This window comes from Neomonachus schauinslandi, chromosome 3 (genome assembly GCF_002201575.2).
Source record: "Neomonachus schauinslandi chromosome 3, ASM220157v2, whole genome shotgun sequence".
In the NCBI taxonomy this organism is placed as follows: Eukaryota; Metazoa; Chordata; class Mammalia; order Carnivora; family Phocidae; genus Neomonachus; species Neomonachus schauinslandi.
Genome location: NC_058405.1, coordinates 132557466 through 132577695, shown reverse-complemented (window position 1 = coordinate 132577695; position 20230 = coordinate 132557466). Strand labels below are relative to the sequence as shown.

The 20230-nt window shown below is 42.7% G+C and overlaps 1 protein-coding gene across 1 annotated transcript in view; it reads right to left on the bottom strand.

The window, feature by feature from the left end:
- Positions 1–3917: 3917 nt before the first annotated feature.
- The window catches only part of GORASP2 (golgi reassembly stacking protein 2), a 37101-nt gene continuing 20788 nt past the window's right edge, over positions 3918–20230 (bottom strand). Inside the window, exons 3-10 of the mRNA XM_021703239.1 lie at positions 19011–19214; positions 18209–18295; positions 16914–17044; positions 13808–13940; positions 11769–11892; positions 8035–8121; positions 6836–6946; positions 3918–5248 (exon numbers count right to left, since the gene is read on the bottom strand). Of these exons, the coding sequence (XP_021558914.1) occupies positions 4908–5248; positions 6836–6946; positions 8035–8121; positions 11769–11892; positions 13808–13940; positions 16914–17044; positions 18209–18295; positions 19011–19214 (1218 nt within the window). The 3' untranslated portion in view covers positions 3918–4907. The remainder of the gene's footprint in view (positions 5249–6835; positions 6947–8034; positions 8122–11768; positions 11893–13807; positions 13941–16913; positions 17045–18208; positions 18296–19010; positions 19215–20230) is intronic.

Below are 20230 nucleotides of genomic sequence, written 5' to 3'. Positions count from 1 at the left end.
AGGTCATGACCTGAGCCAAAATCAAGAGTCAGAGGCTCAACCAACTAAGCCACCCAGGTGCCCCAAAAGCATCTTGTTTTCTGGTCCTGGATCCCCTGGGCTCTGAACCATCTAACTTTTTGAAGCCTCCAGTTTTTTACCCATCCCTTCCAAGATAATACTTGAGACACTGCAAAATTCAGACACCTGTGGGTCAGGCAGGTGGCAGAAACCAGTGGGCTGGTGAGGACCATGGCCAACTGAAGGGTTTAGTCTCATGGGGGCCCGTTTCCTTGTGGGACTGAGGATTTACTCAGTGTTCCCAGATCTTGGGACTTGAGAAACCAGAAATCTGGATTTATGTGAAATGTTATTTTTAATGTTGGCAATTAATTCACATTTTAAAATATATATAGGCCGGTTCAAAGGAACCATGTCTGGGAGGGAAACCAGTTTGCTACCTCTTGTTCACCTAACAGATTGTCCTGGCTGACTCAGCAACTTGCTTTTTTTTTTTTATTTTAATTTTTTAAGATATTTTATTTGACACAGAGAAAGCACAAGCAGGGGGAGTGGCAGAGGGAGAGGGAGAAGCAGGTTCCCCACTGAGCAGGGAGCCTCATGTGGTGCTCAATCCCAGGACCCTGGGATCATGACCTGAGCTGAAGGCAGACGCCCCACCAACTGAGCCACCCAGGTGCCCCATTTGTTTTTTCAAGAAAACCAAGAGTTCATTTTTTTAAGTAATCTCTACACCCAATGTGGAATTCGATCTCAAGACCCCAAGATCAAGAGTTGCATACTTTACCCATTGAGCCGGCCAAGCACCCATCTTTGCTTCTTTATTCACCCCACCAGCAGTGAGCACATACTGTTATCTTGAGTCCCAGTGGCCTTTGTGGAACAGGGGCCTGTTTTTATCTATTGCCAGAAAATACTGTGCAACCTCAACTCTGAGAACACTGAAAGTCCCTGGGGGCCCACCTCCACCAGTGGATGGTTTCCAGTACCCAGGATGCTACCAGCCTGAGAGCGGGCCCACCTGCTCTTCCACTAGCCTGTGGTTCTGCTGCTTGAGTAACTGGCCTTGGCGTTAATCCCCCATTCTTCTATTTAATCAAACTGGCTCATATGCAAGAAGGCTATAAAGGAACATGTTGGTGAGCAATATGGGAAGCTGTCCTTCCTAGATCTCATGCAAAATGTCAGCAATAAAATAAATAAAAGCAATAAATAGTCTCTTAACATGTAGTCTTTGCTAAGTGGTAAAATGTCTTAGTAGACAATGACCTTTGTGTTGTTTTCTTACCTCCCCAAATTCTGGAACAGTCTGATTCAATGACCACCTAGGAGGAGGTATGGGTAGGTGCTGCTAATGGAAGCCAAGGAGGGGACATGTTCAGTGTGGAAGAGAAAGGTCAGTGTTTAGTGGTTCCCATCCCCTACGAAGCTTCTTAAAACTCCAAGGTCCCAGGAATCATGTTCTAATTGAGGTGACTGCAGTTGCAGCAGGAGTGGTTAGATAATTAAAGGGAAGGCCTTCACCTTCAGGCCAAGGCAGAGCCCATCCCTGAACATTAGCTGGTGTCTCACAAATAAGGAAGGCCTTTTTCATTTCCTTTCCTTTTTCAATTGTCAGGAAATAAGCTAAACTTCGCTGTTCTTGGTAAGTGTGCTTAATAATGGACTAAGGATAAAACAGGAACAAACACCAAAGGGGAAGGGTGAATCATCATCACACTCAATCTTAGCTGCCGAAGGGGCCTCTGGGTGGCTCAGTCAGTTAAGCGTTAAGACTCCTGGTTTCAGCTCAGGTCATGATCTCAGGGTCATGAGATGGAGTCCCACGTTGGGCTCCGGGCTGAGCGCAGAGAATTAAGACCCTCTCTCTCTCTCTCCCCCCACCTCTATTCCCTTCAACCCCCTGGCTCTTTCTCTCTCAAAAAATCAATCTTTAAAAAGATCCTTAAAAAAAAGTGACCTCTGGATGACAGCTGCAAGTCTATTTCTTTTGTCTGCCCTGAAGCTCTTCCCTTCTTTTCGCTCATTTCTGGGTCTGTGACCCCTGTTGGGACTGTGCAGCCCCTTCCAGCCTCCCCGCTGCTAGACAGGCTTTCTCACATGCAGATCTGAGCCCGTCCCCCACAGAGTTCCTTCAGTGACTCCCGTTTTTAGGACAAAGCCCCCACTCCCCGGCCTGGCCCTCAGGGCCCTATGCATTCTACTCCTCGCCATTCCTAACCTAGAAGGTCTCTGCCCCCTCTCCCGCTTTGCCTAAGTAATTCTTCATGTCAGATGTTGTCTCTCTGAAACCTTCCCGTCCAACTCTCCAGCACCCTCACCACATTGCCTCTTCTGGCTCCACCAAATCTTGGTGCAAACAGTGGTGCCGCACGTGGGCCGGGCCGAGGGCTCAGTCCCGCGCATGGCTTGCGGCAGGGCTGCTCACTGGGCCTCACTGGTTGCTCTCCCTCCTCCTCAGTGATGGCGGAGCACGCGGCCGGATGAAGACTTCACTTCTCCGCCTCGCTCTAGCTGGAAGTGGCCACGTAGCTCCGCACTGGCCAGAAGGATGTAAGCCACGGTACTGGGTGTGACACGAAACTGCTCTGAACTGTCCCCAAAGGGAAGGGGAATATACCTTGCTCTTCTTCTGGCTGGAACCAGATGGCCTGGCTGGGACTGCAGCTGCCACCTTGGTCTGTGGGATGACCATGGAAATGGAAAGCGGACCCTGTAGAACTCCAGACAGGAGCTGGTCTCGGACGCTGCCACGGACCAGTCCTGCCTCTGCCCGACTACCTCCAACGGGCTGTCTGAACATGGGAGAAATAAACTCTATTTAAATTACCATTATTTTTGCAATATTTGTGATAATGGAGTTTATTCCAAACTAATGTCCTCCCCTATCACTGCCTCATGTCTCCCATGTGTGCACTTTGGGACAGAGTGAGAGAGGGGGTTCAAAGGTCATTCTGACTGCACGTGATCCTCCCCGCACGGGGCTGGCCAGAAAGCCCTCACGGTGGTTAGAGCACTTTTCTGGAGGGCCCTGAGAACTGATCGCCCCAGGCTCCCTCCCTGACACGGCCAGAGTAAGTGGCCTCCTGGCAGGGACACTATCTTTTACATCCGTGTTTCTGGCCCCAGGGCAGGATCTACTCCTGTCTATATAACACTGAGACTGGTTTTCCTGAAGGAAGCAGAGAGTATCTAAAGTAAGTGTTTTGCGCCTCAGGAAGATCCAGTGAGCCAACACAGGCCACATGTGTGCCCATCTTCCAAATGAGTGCCAAGAATCCCTCCCTCCCCAGAGCTTAGTGTTTTAGATACGCTTATGGACATTTTCCTGGGAAGATGGCCCAGGACTGTCATCATTCTCAAATGAGAACTGTGACCTCACAAGAGTTAAATAATCACTGCATTGGAAGAACTGTTTTTGTTTTCAAATCATTTTTAAAGCTTAAAACATATTTACTTGCTTTCCACTAAGGTATCTCCTTGACATTTTTTAAAAAATATGAGCATCTTTTAGAATGCAATAACAACTTGCTCAACCCCCTCCCATCCTGGAAAGTAAAAAATTATAACATGTAAATATGCTTGTGAATATTCTCCCTACCTGTTATTAGCTCTTTTTCAAAAAAATAGGATTGTTAGCTGAGAGAAATATTCTAGAAGTGTCTACAATGCAAACAGAAGAAGCGAGGCTCAGAGCTGGAGCCTTCTTTTACCATTTGGCTTTAAGTACAAACCTGGCTCCAGAAATGGATATGACCTGAACATCGGCTGGTGCGGGGCCCTCTATCAGAGGCACTAGGTCGGTGCTGCTAAGTCTAGTTTCTGGCTGAGGAGGTGAAGGTCAAGCACACGTGCTGCTCCCTTAGTAACAGTCATGCTACTACCAGGTCAAGAATCAATGAACCTCTTTTGCCTTATTTAAAAAACAGATATAATATGCATTTAATTTCATTCAATAAATCAATTCCACTTAACTTACCATCTCTTAGAAAACTTAAGAAAAAGCAAACATAAGACATGAAAAATTACATTAAAGATGTGCGACATACTGGAGGGGAATGAGTGCATACATGGTAATTAGTTCCCATTTAAACGCACCACAAGAAGAAAAATAAAATTACTGTAATTTATTGCTGTATCTATGCTTTTCCAGTAGAGCTATAAGAAGTAGCCACAAAGTGCCACCTTCCAGCTTAAAACTGTGCAACACCTCCTTTCCCTCTTTCTAAATGCCATTTTATGGTGGGTGTATAAAGCAACGGCAGCAGCTACAAAATGCTGTCTCAGTAATGCTGAGCGCTCTGAACGAAGATCTGGGTGTAGGCTGAGTAAAAAGATGTTCAATTAATAGCGCACACTGTAACTTCACCAAACATCTTTAGTTGGAATTTTCGTGTAAACCTTTAGAGAGCTGTGACTCACAGACACCAAAAGTAAAACAGCTTTTCCTTTCACGATTTGGTGAGGTGGTCTGCATTCTCAAAACCGATTTACAAAATACAAGAAATGTTGCGTGTGAGTACCAGGCATAAAATATTTCATTTACTTACAGAAGGAGCAGCAGGGCGACAGGGAGCCTAGTGGATGCCCTGTCACCACCTTTCCCGAAGACGTATACCCCCCAAGAATGGCAGTGGAAACCTGGCAGCAAGCCACTCTTACAATTCTTTTTGGTTGCTTTAAAATACAAGCACTCTCCGACATTTCCCTCCCCAGCCTGTGAGCCCCACCCCGACTTGGCAGGATACAAGCCCACGTCCTCTTCCTTAGTTTTCCCCTTAGAATTATTTACAGGATGCCTACAGATACAGTACAAACTAGTATGAAATTAACGATAGTTTGCATTTCCAGACACGCTTCCGTGGGTAAATAAGCCCACCACGCTGACTCCGAAGACAGCTTCAAAGCTAGGGTGACTCGGAGGCACTTGCATCCGTAACCGCAGAGACAGGCTTCTCGTTGGCTGGGGTGGATTCGCAGGCTCTGTCCTCAACAGTGCTGGGGGCCTTGGGAGTGGGGGGCGTCACATCCACAGCGGGGGCGGAGGCAGCGTCGGCCCTTGCAGTGGTGGTGACAGGGTCGGAGGGTGGGCTGCCGGCGGGCGTGAGGGAGGAGAGCAGCTCCCCGGGGCTTGCTGCAGACGACACCTCTGGCACCAGCGGGAATGACGGGAGGAACTCGGATGGCATGGGGAGAGGTGCAATGCCAGGTAAGTTTCGGGGGGGCAAAGAAGGAAGAGGTGGCAGACCTAGGACAAAAATGGCAGAGATCACACATCCTCCCAGCACTAGAAAGGCAGCGGTCATCCTCACGTGCCCGTATTTGCATTTCACTAGGGCAGTGAAGCTGAGGAAGGGCAACACACAGCACAAGCCCCGCTGACCCTCAGGTGGAAGCAGGACGGAGTTAAGTACCCACGCCAGACCAGCTGGCCAGGGGAAAGGTCCTGGGCTTCTAGACTCCAAAACCTCCGTGTGACTCAGCCAGTTCAGGGAAGAAAGGATTCTCCCGCTCAGGACACGCAGCTAAACCAGCACTGTATTTCTGTGGGGTATTGAAAGGGGGGGTGCTCCCTTTCCCCCAACAAGCTGCAAGCCCGAGTCAGAGCTGCCCTCCGGACAGACAAGAGAAAGAGGAGAGGGCGCCAGCCCTCTGGTGAAGGCCGAGGAAGGGAGGGGCTTGTCGTGTCGCCCCCGCCCCGCATTAGCCTCACCGTAAGTACCCAGCCTCTGTTCAAGCCCTGTGACAGGTAACCATTACACTTGGCGGGTTTATGGTGGTGATTTCAAAATGCAGACTGAAGAAAGAGTATTACTTCTTCAAGAAACAAGGAAAGGTAGAATGTACAACATGTTCAGAGCAACCACTGGGCTGGTGAAACCCTCAATGCTCTTTGAGTCTGTTAACTTGGGAAAAGGGCGGAAGCAGCCAAGAAATACAGGGCAAAGAAAAAACAAAGGAAGCGCTAAGATAGGTAAACCGTTAGAGTTTACAGTCTTCCTTTGTTTTTCAAACCACCGTGCTGAAAAGCAAATGGGTTAATGAGGACAGGTGATGAATACATCCAGAGGGGCGTGTACAGCCGGGCCGTTAGGACCTAGACAGAAACATGACAGCGTACACTCATGCGCCTCGGTACGGAAATCAGAAATTAATAGCCCTGACCTGTGGCCATCTCAGAGTTAAAGGTGATGTGGGTAATCATTAACTAGAAGAGCAGGTTTGTGGGACACTCTGCTGCTTCATTCCCATCAGCACATAAAATCGGAGCGAAGTGCTTTGAATATCGGCTAGCTTAACTATCTGTAGCTAAAATCCCAACAGTTTTTATTATAAAAACATCTGTTAATAACAGAATATTTATCAAATAACAAACGCGGCCAGCTGAGCAAGGATGAGGGTTTCACAGCCCAAGGTCCTGGGCCTGGCTACTCAAAACAAGCACCGCCGGCGGCAGTCGCCCGCACCAGGAGAACGGCGGGGAGTCCATTCACCTCCACCGGGGGGCCTGTACCCCTTCCATCCAAGTCCGTTACGGCAGCGCCACGACACTGTTCTCTATTTCTGCAACTGGCCCTTATGGTACTCGGGCTGTCGGCGTGCAAGGAGAGGAAAATGGAGGAGAGGTGGCCAAGCAGAGAAGAATCACAAAAATCTTCTTCTTTCTCTTCGTTTTTAAGCTTTTTAAGTAAAAAAGATTAATATTTATTTGAAGCAGCTGGAATTTGTTCAACTGATCTGCCCTTTCTGGAAAAAACTGCAATAGAGGATCTGCTTTCCTGGATAAAAGCTTTTTATTAGCCAGAGTCCTAGGAAGGGAGGATGGGCAACATACCCGGGTTCACGAGTTCCGGTAAGCTGACGCCTGCCATGACATGCGGTGCGGGGAGGTTGAGGTTGGGGAGGGCAGGCAGGTTAGGTAGTCCCGCTGGTAAAGGCATCAGACCTAGAGAGAAGGCAGAGAACAAAAGGTAAACCACTTCCTCTGGGGAAAACATTCCATCTTTGTGTTCTGAAACAACTACTACCAGCTTCAAAGCGAGAACACCAGAAGTCCACGTACTGGGTGGCAGCTCTGTGTCCTAACATTAACAACAAGAGCGAAACAGCTCACTTCAGCGAACCGTCTTTCTGTACCTACGCGATTAGGTGGCTGAGCAGATAAGGGTTAAAACCCATCCGAGTACTTCCAGACCTGCGAGCCAGAATGACAACGGCCTGAGTGCTGCCGGGAAAGGGCTGATGTGGCTCAGCAAGTGCAGGAGTAAATGAAACTCAACTTCTCTTTGATGGCTGAGGTTTACAGTCCCTCCCGCTTTTGAATTTTTTTTTCCTGAAATAACTTCAGACTTACAGTTGCAAAAGTAGTTTATATAAAGAAACCCCATATATCCCTTTCACTCAAATTCCCCACACGTCAACGTTTTACCACACTTCTTCACCATTGTGTGTGTGTATGTACATACAAATTTGGTTAATGGCTTAGTATGTCTGTGCATGACCTCTGGAGTCATGCAATTAAAGGTTCTCACAATGCAAGTGCATTTGATCCCTGAAATAATATTTGATTGTTATCTGATGGATAAAGACATTTGGTCTTCACGAGGAACAGTAAGAGAAATAAACAAACATCTAACTTAATGTTAGAGCTTCTGAAGAACCTGCTGTGGAATGCTGTCAGGACACAACGTCTCTTCACAGAAACCGCTACTAGAAAGCCCTGACGAAGGAAGCCCCGAAGGACAGAACTTTTACACACTGCTGCTTCCTGCCTCACGCTGCATCGCAGGGGTGGCCGGCTGAGGATAAGGAGCCTGAGGCTCAGCACCTAACAGCTGGTAACTGACAGCTCTTTGACATTTGCTCTCATTTATCACAAAGTTATAGCAAAGATAAAAGGAGATTAAAAGACCTAATAAGTCACCACAGAGGTGTAAGATCTTTTTCTTTTCTTTTTTTTTAAGACGCACAACATTAGTCATGCTATTATTACTAACTCCACACATCTCTCCTCCCCTGCCGCCTGCCGCTTACCTGGTAAGGTAGGAGCTGGGTTCAGTGGTGCCACAGAAGTGAGGGACTGGTTTACTTGTGGTGGCAATAATGGTACTGTTGGGACACCTGAAACAAAACACGATCTTTAAAGAAACTTCTACCGAATTCTTGACAAAGAATGGACAGACTTTATTAGGAGTCTTTAGCCCCCTTCCCTCCCCACCATGGTAAGGCCTTCACCCCGTCCTGGTTTCTGGCTGCCTCACCGCCTTAGCTCATCTACACACTCTGCCTGTGGCCTTTAATGAGGACTGTTAGCAGAGTCTGGCCTAACAGGGTAGGAGGCTCTGCAAACCCACCCCAGCTAAGTTCTCTGGACAAGAGTTTTACATCTGACCTAAGCAGGGCTAGATTAGAAAACTGTTTTAGAAATTCAGAAATGGGACTCAAGGATTCCAGTCAATCTCTACTGGGCTCCTGAACTAGACACCACATAAACCTAGAACTGCTGGGGGCAGTGGGGGCAGATGCCCTGTGAAACCATGAGTGCTGATCTGTGAGAGGGGAGAGGGAGGCAGACGGCATGAAAGAGACAAGAGTACCTGGGCCTCCAGGGATGGAGAGAATGACCTGGCTTCCCAAATTTCCATTTCCTTTTGATAGGAAATGGGTAGGTTCTGTGACTCTCCTCTGAACTGTTTTTACTGATGCTAGCTTGAGGAGGTTATGTACTTCAAATGCAAGTAACTCTTAGGATACTACATAATAAAGGTTTTCTATTAATGTTTACCACCTACTCGTGCGAGAGGTTTTGCTGTCCAAACAGTAGTAACAATGTACATGGATTCCAGACTGTCTTACAGAAATCTGCTTAAATATGGTAGCAGGAATGAATTGTGCCTAAAAAGCATGAAACAACCCTTTTCAGATAGTTACTTATTTTTTTCATGTATTTACTTTTCTGCAGAAATTAGAGGCATGTAAAAGTAGAAGAGGGGCCATCGCTTTCATCAGATTCTCAAAAAAGTTGGGTAACTGATATGTTCATTCACTCAAGGTTTTCGGGGGCACCTACTATATGCTGGACACTATTCTAGGCACTGATGCACTCTACAGCATAAAGAAATGACAAATCACTACCTGTAGGATATATTCTAATGAGGGGCAGGAAAAGGGAGACTGATATCGAACAAGTAAAATACACAGCCTGTAAAATGGTGTCAGTTCTCTGCAGAAAAATCAAGCAGGGAAGAGGACAGGAAGCATAAGGGAGTGTATCGAAAAGGTCATACTGATTAATGTCATTTCAAAAGGATATATTCATTTTCTAAAATTTTATAATCCCCAAATTTTCAAATCCATACATATATACATTTTTAAGACACTTTTAACGTTTCTACAGTTACCGACTGGGCTACTTTGCAGCAACTTAATTGAAAATAAAGATAGGTAAATAACAAAAAAAAAGTGGGTTCTCACATGTCATGTTGCTAGAATATTCAATTTTTAAACTGATTTTCTCAAAGTGAAAATGTTGATTTCACTCTCTTCTGAGCATTTCTGTCTTTTAATATTCAAGAAGCCATTTCTCCTGTATAACAAGGCCAGGGATCTCACTTCATGTGCTTCTAAGACAAGTGTAACTATAATGTAATGAGGGAAGATTTAAAATGTCAAAAAGAAACTGAGATTTGAAGACAGCGGTCAGAAGAGCTCTGATACGGCACTGGAACACTTACTCTCAAAGAGGAGAGAGCTACTCAGACACTGAGCGGTCTGCTGCCGTGAGTGTTACACCAGCCGACCTGTACTAAGCCTAGCCAGGAATAAACTAGAAGACCATCTGACGGAATCTAAGAAAAAAATCACAATATAAAAAAGGATTCCGCTCAAATGAAATAAACTTTAAATGCCCTCCCAACTGTATCTATGACTTAATACTGATGATATTAGTATTTCATTTCATCTAGGAAAAACCTGGATTGTGGTGATGACCGCACAACCCCATAAATTCACTAGACATCATGGAGTCGTATACATACAAGTGAGTAAATTTTATGGTATGCAAACTGTATTTTAAAAAAGTCAGGAAAAGGGGCACCTGGGTGGCTCTGTTGGTTAAGCGACTGCCTTCAGCTCAGGTCATGATCCTGGAGTCCCGGGATTGAGTCCCGCATCGGGCTCCCTGCTCAGCAGGGAGTCTGCTTCTCCCTCTGACCCTCCCCTCTCCTGCTCTCTGTCTCTCATTCTCTCTCTCTCAAATAAATAAATAAAATCTTAAAAAAAAAAAAAGTCAGGAAAAAAAACCCAGCAAAGAGTAGGGGATAGAGAAGCAGGTCACCATAGTGCAAACTGGTGGGGCTGGGTGTGTGTGTGTGTGGGGGGGGGTTCATAATATCATGCCGTCTACTTTAGGCTATGTTTGAAATTTTTAATTCTAAAAAATTGAAGTTTTAAATTTTATCTAGAAAACAACATCTTTGGGAATGAAAATGAAGACTCTGAAAAGGGCTGGGATTTGAACTGAGGAGACCAAGTGCAAAAATCATACTGTTGACCTTAACTGCATCTTGGTGAATCCATCTATTTTAAGTCCATTCCAGGGCAAAGTGAAATGTGAACAAATTGTAAACACAAATACTAAAAGGAGCTCAAGAATAAAAGGTTTTAATGAAATAAAACTAAACTATGTATTTCTTTCACTTACTCAACATTTATTGAGTAATAATATATTCTTGGTATTATGAAGAAACAAAATCAGAAAAAAGGTGGTTTTTAAAAAGGCAATGGAAAAATAAACTCTACCAACATACCAAGTTAAGATCTATATCATGTGACCAAGCAATCCCAGGCCTAGGAATATAACCAAAAAAATGAAGACACGGGTTCATGCAAAAACTTGTACACAAACGTTCATAGCAGCATTATTCCTAACAGCCAAAAAGTAGACACAACCTAAATGTCCAACTGATAAATGGATAAATAAAATGTGGCATGTCCATATGATGGAACATTATTTAGCCATAGAAAGGAAGTATTACTATATGCTACCAAATGAATGAAACCTTGAAAACATTATTCTAAGTGAAAGAAGTCAGTCACAGAAACCATGCATATTGCATGAAATGTCTAGATTAGGCAAATCCACAGAAAAGAAAGAAGATTAGGAATGATCTAGGCCTGAGGGGTTGGGGAAAAACAGTGAGCGACAGGGCATAGGGTTTCTTTTGGGGTAATGAAATGTTCTGAAATTGACTTGACGTGATGGTTGCACAACTCTACAAATACACGGAAAAAAATCCCACTGAATTATCTATTTTAAATGGGTGACTTGCATGGTATGTGAATTATATATCAATAAAGCTGTTGGAAAAAAACTAAAACAAAAAAGGACTGTACTGGGTAGAACAAGAAATAAGAAAAGGGAGGAAGACATGCACATGTCCCCTGAGCAAGACTGAACCCCCAGAAAGAGAACGGTGTCTTGCTCAATTTTGTATCTCCAGTGTTTACTACCTAGGGGATACTGCAAACATTCATTGAGTAAATAGAGCAAATGAACAGAATTTAAAGGTACAGTCCTGACTCTACTACTTGTCCAAGCTAAGAGAAGCCCAGACTCTAAAATACACCGAGAAGAGGTTTAAATGCAAAGCATATTTATAGTTTTCAAAGTACACCGGCATTACTTTTTAAACTTCTATAGCTTGAGACAGAAAAGAGTATCATGTAAAACAAAGTAGGTTGAAAAGAGAATAGGTTTTTCTGCACACCTGTACTGAGAACATTACTGACAGCTGGTGGAGTTGAGCTAATAGAAAGTCCAGACAGACCCTGTTCAATTTCTGTAGTTCCTGGTGGTGACAAAGATGGGGGATTAACTGAGGACAGCTGGACCTGCCAAAAAAAGAAGGAAAGAAAATACTCAAGTTTACTTGAAAGAACATATAGATATTGTCTCTCACTGGTCCTACAGATACCTTTTTTTAAAAAACGTTTTTATTTAAATTCCAGTTAGTTAACATATAGTGTAATATTAGCTTCCGTTGAAAAAAATAGTGATTTAAAACTTCCATACATCACCCAGTGTTCATCACACGTGCCCTCCTTAATCCCCATCACCTATTTCACCCATCCCCCCACTCACCTCCCCTCTGGTGACCATCTGTTTGTTCTCTATAGTTAAGAGTCTGTTTCTGAGATTGCCTCTTTCTCTTTTTTTTGTTTGCTCATTTGTTTTATTTCTTAACAGGTACCTTTTTTGATCATACTAGCTATCAAAAGTTTTCAACTGGCACTTCTGCCTTCAGACACTCTTTCCTATTTTTGTTACATGTCAAGGACCAAGCACTAAACATCTGCCCATCCTGTCACTTCCAGTCTCTTGACACGTGGCATCTCCCCCATTACACACACCGTTCTAGGAGGAGATTCTACTCTTTCCTCCTTCGTAGCTGTCCCCAAATCATTTTACTCCACCTTTCCTCTTCTCTGACTTCTCAGCCAGTTTCTAACTTTCATTGTTCATGGAAGAAATCAGCTCGAAGTCTTAATACCATGATAAAGTCTTGGAAGTTTCTCAAGATGTCTAACCTCGTGAGTCCATCTTATCTTTTCTCATCAATGACTGAACATGGCAGCCATGGCAGCCAGACCTCTACCTTCCGGGGTGGCGGAGGGATAAGTAAGTCTACATGGATTCTATGGGTGGTTTCACCTCTGGATACTCCAACTTCTGCCAGCTCCAGTGCCCTCTGGCACATTCCAACACTACTCGCATTCTGGGCCTTTTCCTTAGCTGCCATTTCACCCCCTGGTCTTCTCAGACTGCCCACAGAGGCTTAACTGGGGCAGAGACCACTGATGAGGAGCAGCAGACACGGCGGTAGGGCTCTAAACATGGAACGACATGGGCTCTGGCCATCGGCCAATGGCAGCGGTGAGCAGTGAGGAAAGGCTCCACTTCTCTAGCTCCTCTTCACTGTCTCTAGAATTGGGGATGGCCAAACTGTGTACCATAAAATGATTGTGGTGGCAGACCTTTCTTTACAATGGTAGCATTTTTCTTCTGGATGTTTGGTTTTTACTTATTCATGCAGACAAGAGTTAACTGTCCTGTGAGGCTTGCAGAGAAAACATTTTAAAAGCCTATAAGCCTGTGCAAATATCTTATTCTTTAAAAAGCCTCACTTTGATCCTGTAAGAGTCCCCACACAGCATCTTGCTCTGCTTTCCCAGTTAAGTTTCTTGAAATAGTCAGCACCAGCTCTCATCATCACCTTATCACCAACTGTTTGCCCTCTGTCCCCTGTCATCGGACACGTGCACCCCGCCAGTCTCTGAAAGGCTCTCGTCCAGGACATGTGTTTTTCACTCCTCTCAACACTTCACAGAGTCGACATGCCTTTTTTTTCTTGAAGCTCTGTCCTCCCTTAGGACTTCTTCCAAGCTCCCTTTGCTGGATCCCCTTTCTGCCCATCCATTTAAATATTAGGAATGTTCAAGATTCCAGCCTCAGTCCTCTGACCCACCCGGGCCCAATCCCTTGACAATTTTTATCACTGTTCATTGGGTTAAATTACCCTCCCTTTGCTGATGATTCCCAAATCTCTGTCTCTAGCCTTGTCCTTGTTCCTGAAATCCAGATCCACAGGCTACCCATCTGGATATCCTAGAGGAACTTCAAATTCAACATGGTGAGCACTTAACTCCTCACCTGCCCCATCTCCATGAGTGCTACCACCACACACACGGACACTTGATTTGTTTCACTGGAAACTGTGTGATGTCATCGGTAGTAAAGTTATCTTACCTCTGTAAACCCATCTTTAAGAGGAGTAATAGGTGTACCAGTCATCTGTCCTGGAAGAGAAATTTTCTTCCCTTCTTCAAACGGGCGTGTTGGTATTCGATGCAAATAACCGTATCCAATGCCACATCCTAGGCTATGAAAATATTTTTTTTCTTAAATTTATTGTTATCAATCACAGCTTGCATTTCTCTGAGGTTTTGAAATACAAAACCAATTTCCATTCTTTTAAATAATGTCATCCTATCAGAGGACTCTTCTGACCACCCTTTATAAAACAGTGTCTGTCCCTCCATCACAGACACTACCCTTACTCTCCTTTATTTTCTTCAAGCATTTATCATCATCTAGCACACTGCACATTTATTTATTTTCTGTCTCCCCCAATAAAATGTTAAGGTCCTTGAGGGCAGAGACCTCACTTTGTTTACTGCCGTAACAGTTCCTGGCACATGGAAGACACTTAATAATTATTTGCTGAACGAATGACATACAGCCTTTTCACTGAAGAGCTTTAAGTACTTCTGTACGATGATGTCATTTACACAGCCCCTAGTTCTAGTTCAGAACCTGACACAAATCAATCCAAATTCATCCAGATTCTTTCTACTTCATCCTCCCACTGCCACCAGAGGCATGTTTTTAATAAGACATAATCACACTGCTTCTTTTCATAGTCTGCTGGCCTCCCAATATTCCTTTTCCCTTTCTCCCTTTGGAGAATTACTTCTCTATGTTGTGTGCAGTGCTGGTGGGACTGTCCATCGGGGGGACCTTGTCCAAACCAAGAAATGAATGGTTCATAACCCAAAAAGGCCAATCCACCTCTCTTGCCCATGACTGCAAATCTTGGGAGTGACAGAAAAAACAGAAATGGCTTGATCCCTTCAGTAGAACCCTAATGAAAACTGCTAATTTCCTTCCTCCCTAACTCCCTAGCAGTGTTGAGTCCTGTCTCTTCCCATGTCTGATTCTTTAGCTGTTTCTCTGATTATAGGAGCAACTCCACAGCAATAAATCCATGTTTGCTTATGACAGCAACAGTTGGTTTCTACTGTTTGGAACCAATGACCCCACCCCCTCCCCCACCACCACGGGTACAGTGTTTCAGAGTCTCACTGCCCGAGGTGTTTCCAAATTTCCGACCATGGTAAGGCCCTTCACAATCAGATTCCACTTTAGGTTTCCATCATGATTGCTTTTATCTCCCAAACTATTTGATACTTTCTGAGAAGGCCACACACAGTTATCTCTATGCCTCTCTCCTGCCAAGGCATCTGTTATTTCTGTGGATACTACCACCACCAAAAGCTGGGAGAGCAAGCAGTGGCCAACTCCAGCTCTTCCTAATCCAAATCTGATTTTACAGATACTTCATATTACAAAATTACTTATTCCTTGGCTCACTTTTCGTCCCTTCTACCATCAAATCTGCAATCCTCACTGAACTAGATCTCAGATGGAGAGGAAGAAAGATAAAATAATTTAAATTGATCAATGATAGCCAACAATGTTCTTATTAGAATTAGTGATGTTCTTTGCAGTTGGACTTCACCATCAGCAGAATCTCTTCCTTGCACTTTGATTCTGTGTTTACCAAGTACTCTTGTGATGCTAATCTGACCTGAGTTATCTTCTAACGGGAGAGGGGAAATGTTTCTATTATGAACTAAAAATTCGCCATTCCAATAAATACAGTAGTTTCTCTACAAATTTAGTTTATATGAGGCAGTCCCTCGGAAGTGAGTCAATTCTGAATGCCTTGAGGAGATCATATTTCTGTGTGTTTACAAACCTGGACAATGGACAGTAACTTGATCAAGAATTGCCCCAGACAGTCCAGATTCTTTTTTTTAAATTATTACGTTAATCACCATACATTACATCATTAGTTTTTGATTAGTGTTCCATGACTGTTTACGTATAACAGCCAGTGCTCCATGCAGTACGTGCCCTCTTTAATACCCATCACCAGGCTAACCCATCCCCCCACCCCTCTCCCCTCTAGACAGTTCAGATTCTTAAGATGTGATACCTCTATTTTCTCAAATTGCAACAAGTTAGCATTCTGGTTGCAACATATAGTCAGCTACAGAATCTCAGGTAGTGTGGGGAAAGATATTATGAACAAATAGGGTCTTTCTCTGCCTGCCTCAACTAAGTCATCCTCTTCCCAACAAATGCTGGAACTTTTACAAAATGTTTAGAAAAGTTTCCAAACCTTAGGCTTTCCTGTAATTATGGCTTATGCTCAAGAATTCCTCAATTAAATAAGGCTTTCAAAATAATGAAAAACTTGTACAATTTAAACAAAAGCTGAAAGACCTTTTAAAGAAGCAACGTTAAGTCTGCATGCTTTGCTTTGGCTTTTTGAAATTAGGGAACTGACTTGATGAACGGTCCTGGAAAATTGATTTTCTACAGTTTGCTTCTCTGCTTGGCTTGATAATCCTTCTAAGTTGCCCTTTTTTTTTTTTTTTTTAAGATTTTATTTATTTGTCAGAGAGAAAGAGAGCACAAGCAGGGGGAGTGGCAGGCAGAGGGAGAAGCAGGCTCCCCACTGAGCAAGGAGCCTGATGCGGGACTAGATCCCAGGACCCCAGGACCATGACCTGAGCCGAAGGCAGATGCTTAACCGACTGAGTCACCTAGGCATTCCTCTAAGTTGCTTTTTATTTTTGTTGCAATTTTGTCTAATTTTTGGTTGAAATCAATCTGTCCATTTTTGAAAGCCAAGAGTTTTCACAAAATGCTAAGAAATTTCCCCAACAGCTAGAGAAAGTTACACTTGTATTGTCCCACTGTTGGGGAAGGGAACCGGGAAAATAAAACTGAAACTATTTTATTAAAATAACAAAATGAAACAAGACTGTTTGCTCTTAGATCACTGATCTGTAAAGAAAAGGACCGTAGGTCTATACCACACTACCTAAATATGTGCTTTAAAAAAAATGGATTACTGGTTTCAGTATTCTAGGTTAGCTCTTTCCTTTTCTCAACAGAAGACTTATAATAAACTAGTAACTTGTTTCAAAATAAAAGCAATGATGTTTACAATATTTACTGGTAAGCTTAAGCAATCATAACTTAGTCTGAACAATGACCTTACCTGCCTTCTCCACCCCACGCAGAATTTGGTGTAATAATCACTTCTCGGCAGTTATCAGTGTCTGTATTATACACATAAAGTTTCAATGGTTTTGCTTCATGTGTTTCAATAAGGCTGAACAGATCTTCAGACTGCAAAAGCATCACAGGAGAAAAACATTTTTATGTTACTAAACTTTAGAACAGTGGGTCCCAAACCTGGCTAATATCAGAATCACCTGGAAAACTTTTTATAAAAAGTACAGATTGTAGGCCCTGCTGCTAGACATAAAACTCATTCCTTAAAACCAATACTCCAAACAAGATTTCAAATATTTTACCTATTTCCTATGTGCAATGCCTTATCTCCAGTTCCCTAAGACCTAGTCAGCAATTTTAATAAAACTCTTCTACACCCAAATTCTATATATTCTGCTTTTACTCCTCATTATCTTCTTTTAAACATTTATTTCTTCATTTGAGAGAGAGCACAAGCCAGCGTGCACATGGGGTGGGATTGGCAGAGGGAGGGGGAGGGAGAGAATCTCAAGCAGACTCCCCATGGAGACTGATACAGGGCTCGATCTCACAACCTTGAGATCATGACCTGAACCAAAATCAAGACTTGGATCTTCAACTGACTGAGCCACCCAGGTGCCCCTACTCTTCATTATTAAGACGTGGTTATCTGGGCCTCTTATTTTTCTTTCATTTTCGATTTAGCAATATATACTTCCACTAGCTAACAGACAAGGAAAAGGATCTAATATAGCTAAGCCAATTTTGTTCCCTTAAAAAGGGGTAGAGAAAATGAAATCAATAACCAAAATGAGCATCTGCTTTAGTCTTGAGGTATGTTAAGAGATTGGTTTATTTTTAAAGATTTATTTGAGAGAGACAGTGTACACCCAAGAGTGGAAGGAGCAGGAGAGGGAGAGAATCTTCAAGCAGACTCCCCACTGAGCACAGAGCCCCACTCGGGGCTCCATCCCATGATTCCAAGATCATGACCTGAGCCAAAATCAAGAGCTAGACGCTTGACTGACTGGGCCACCCAGGTGCTCCTGTTAAAAGAGATTTCTGTATATCATACACAAAATATGTGCAATTGCCACACGGTATGTATTTTTCCTTACAGCTATACCTTATAAGACACCTCCTCCCATGTGTTCTGTTTACACCCTGATGTGTAAGTTATCTTGATTAGCAAAGACCTAAATTTCAACTCTAAATGTGAAATGTAAATTATACTTCTGAACCTATACATTAATGAGAAAATGTTATAGAACTTCCATTATTAATAAACACACCAATTACCTCATTCATGACTGTGTCTGCTCCAATGATATAATCACTGTGAGGTCTAAGACCCGCCAGTGCCGCAGGAGAATTTGATTCTACTTCCTAGAATAACACAAAAACACACCCCAAAATTAATGTATATAAAATAATCTTCCAAATTTACAGTTCACAGTCCTTAATTTTAGTGATTTAAAAAAAACCCTTGTATTTCTTTTCCTTTCTTTCTTTCTTTTTTTAAAGATTTTCTTTTGTTCATTTGAGAGAGCACAAGCAGGGTGAGGAGCAAAGGGAGCAGCACACTTGAGCAGTGAGGGGCAGAGGCAGAGGGAGAAGCAGACTCTCCACTGAGCAGGGAGCCCGATGCGGGGCTCGATCTTGGGACTCCAGGATCATGACCTGAGCCGAAGGCAGGCGCTTAACTGACTGAGCCACCCAGGTACCCCATAAAACCCTTGTATTTCTATCTTGTTAGACATGTCAGATATCAGAAACTATAGAAAATATATATCTAAATCACAAACATAAAAATCACATACTTAATAAAAATATAAAATACTATTTTAGCTATCTGTAGCTATCTGCTTTGACATTTCTCCTTCTAATGGATGAATCACTAGGAAAATAGTTCTTAGGCATCTATATTTGCTTCTTCCTAAATTTTTAAAATCTGTTAACCCACAGCAATGAATTCTAATTTTCAGAAACCAAAAATAGCCTAATAATAATAATAATACCTCTACAATCCAACTTAGATGAAGACAGCACCCTTCTACTTCGTTTCGTAAACTATAAGTAACAGCTCACAGTTAATACCTACCAATACATGCCAAACATTTTCATTTGCCCCATCAAAGCTGCAGAAACGAATGCTCACTCCCAGCAAGCCCTGGCCGCCCCACATGTTGCTGGGTGTGACAGACGTCTCTCGCAGCTCCAGTGTTTTACTACTGTAGATCAGCATTTTTACAGGCTTTTCAACATTTGCTTTCAGTAGATCCTTAAGAGTGTCATTGTCTTTATTCTGTGAATACATAGAAATAATTTTTCTTAATAAATGAAAAAAATTAATGTTAATTAGCTTAAGCATCCTATGGCCCTATGGGAGTAATATTAATAACATAAATAAAACATCCAACAGGTAAAGCTGCCATTGACATTCAAATGTTCCTTGAAGAATGTTGAAAACTAGGAACAACTCCTCTATGTTACCAACTTCAGACTTTTTCTAATAGCTGACTATGGATTATGGATTTTGCAACCCAACATTATTTGAAGTGATCTAGGGCTTTAGTGCTAAAAAACCAAAATACTCCACAAGAAGTCATATTACTAAGAGAGTTGGTATGACTTTGATTTTAAAATCTAAAACATCTGCTGAAGTTGTGGTTTAATTTTGGACAGCACTCCTAAATATACACCTTATTCATTTATTAGGAACTGGCAGGAAAGAAAAATGGAAGTAGCACATTAAATATTTCATTACATAAATGAATAAAGGCCATTATGCAGGAGATGCTGATAAATAATGAAGACTTAAAACTGCTGTAAAAAAAACAAAACAAAACCAAGTAGCCACTGTCATAAGAATTTCCTTTGCTGAAATTATAATTCTTTTCCTTCAAGACTTTACTACAAGTAAACTGAAGCAACTTATAAAAGGTGGTTTTAAGTCTGTACTTTTGGAACATACCTATTTGGTTCTAAAAGCATTATTTATATATCATGAAATTAAGCTCCAAGCAAACTGATATGTTATTTGAGGAGTCTTTACTAATCCAAGCATACAAAGGTCTGAAATCATTGAAAAAGCAAACTTTTCCATCTTATTTCTACTTAAAAAAAACTAAATATTCAACATATAAAAAGTCTCCTAATAAAAATATTAGGAGCTATTTCATTCTCCTAAGATAATCACTGAAGGGTGAGGTATAGTATTCTATATTTGACATTTTCATGTTTCCTTACATAGTTTTTATAAACTGGTATCATATGCCATATAATGTTTATAACTAATAAATATCCACCCCAGATAATCTG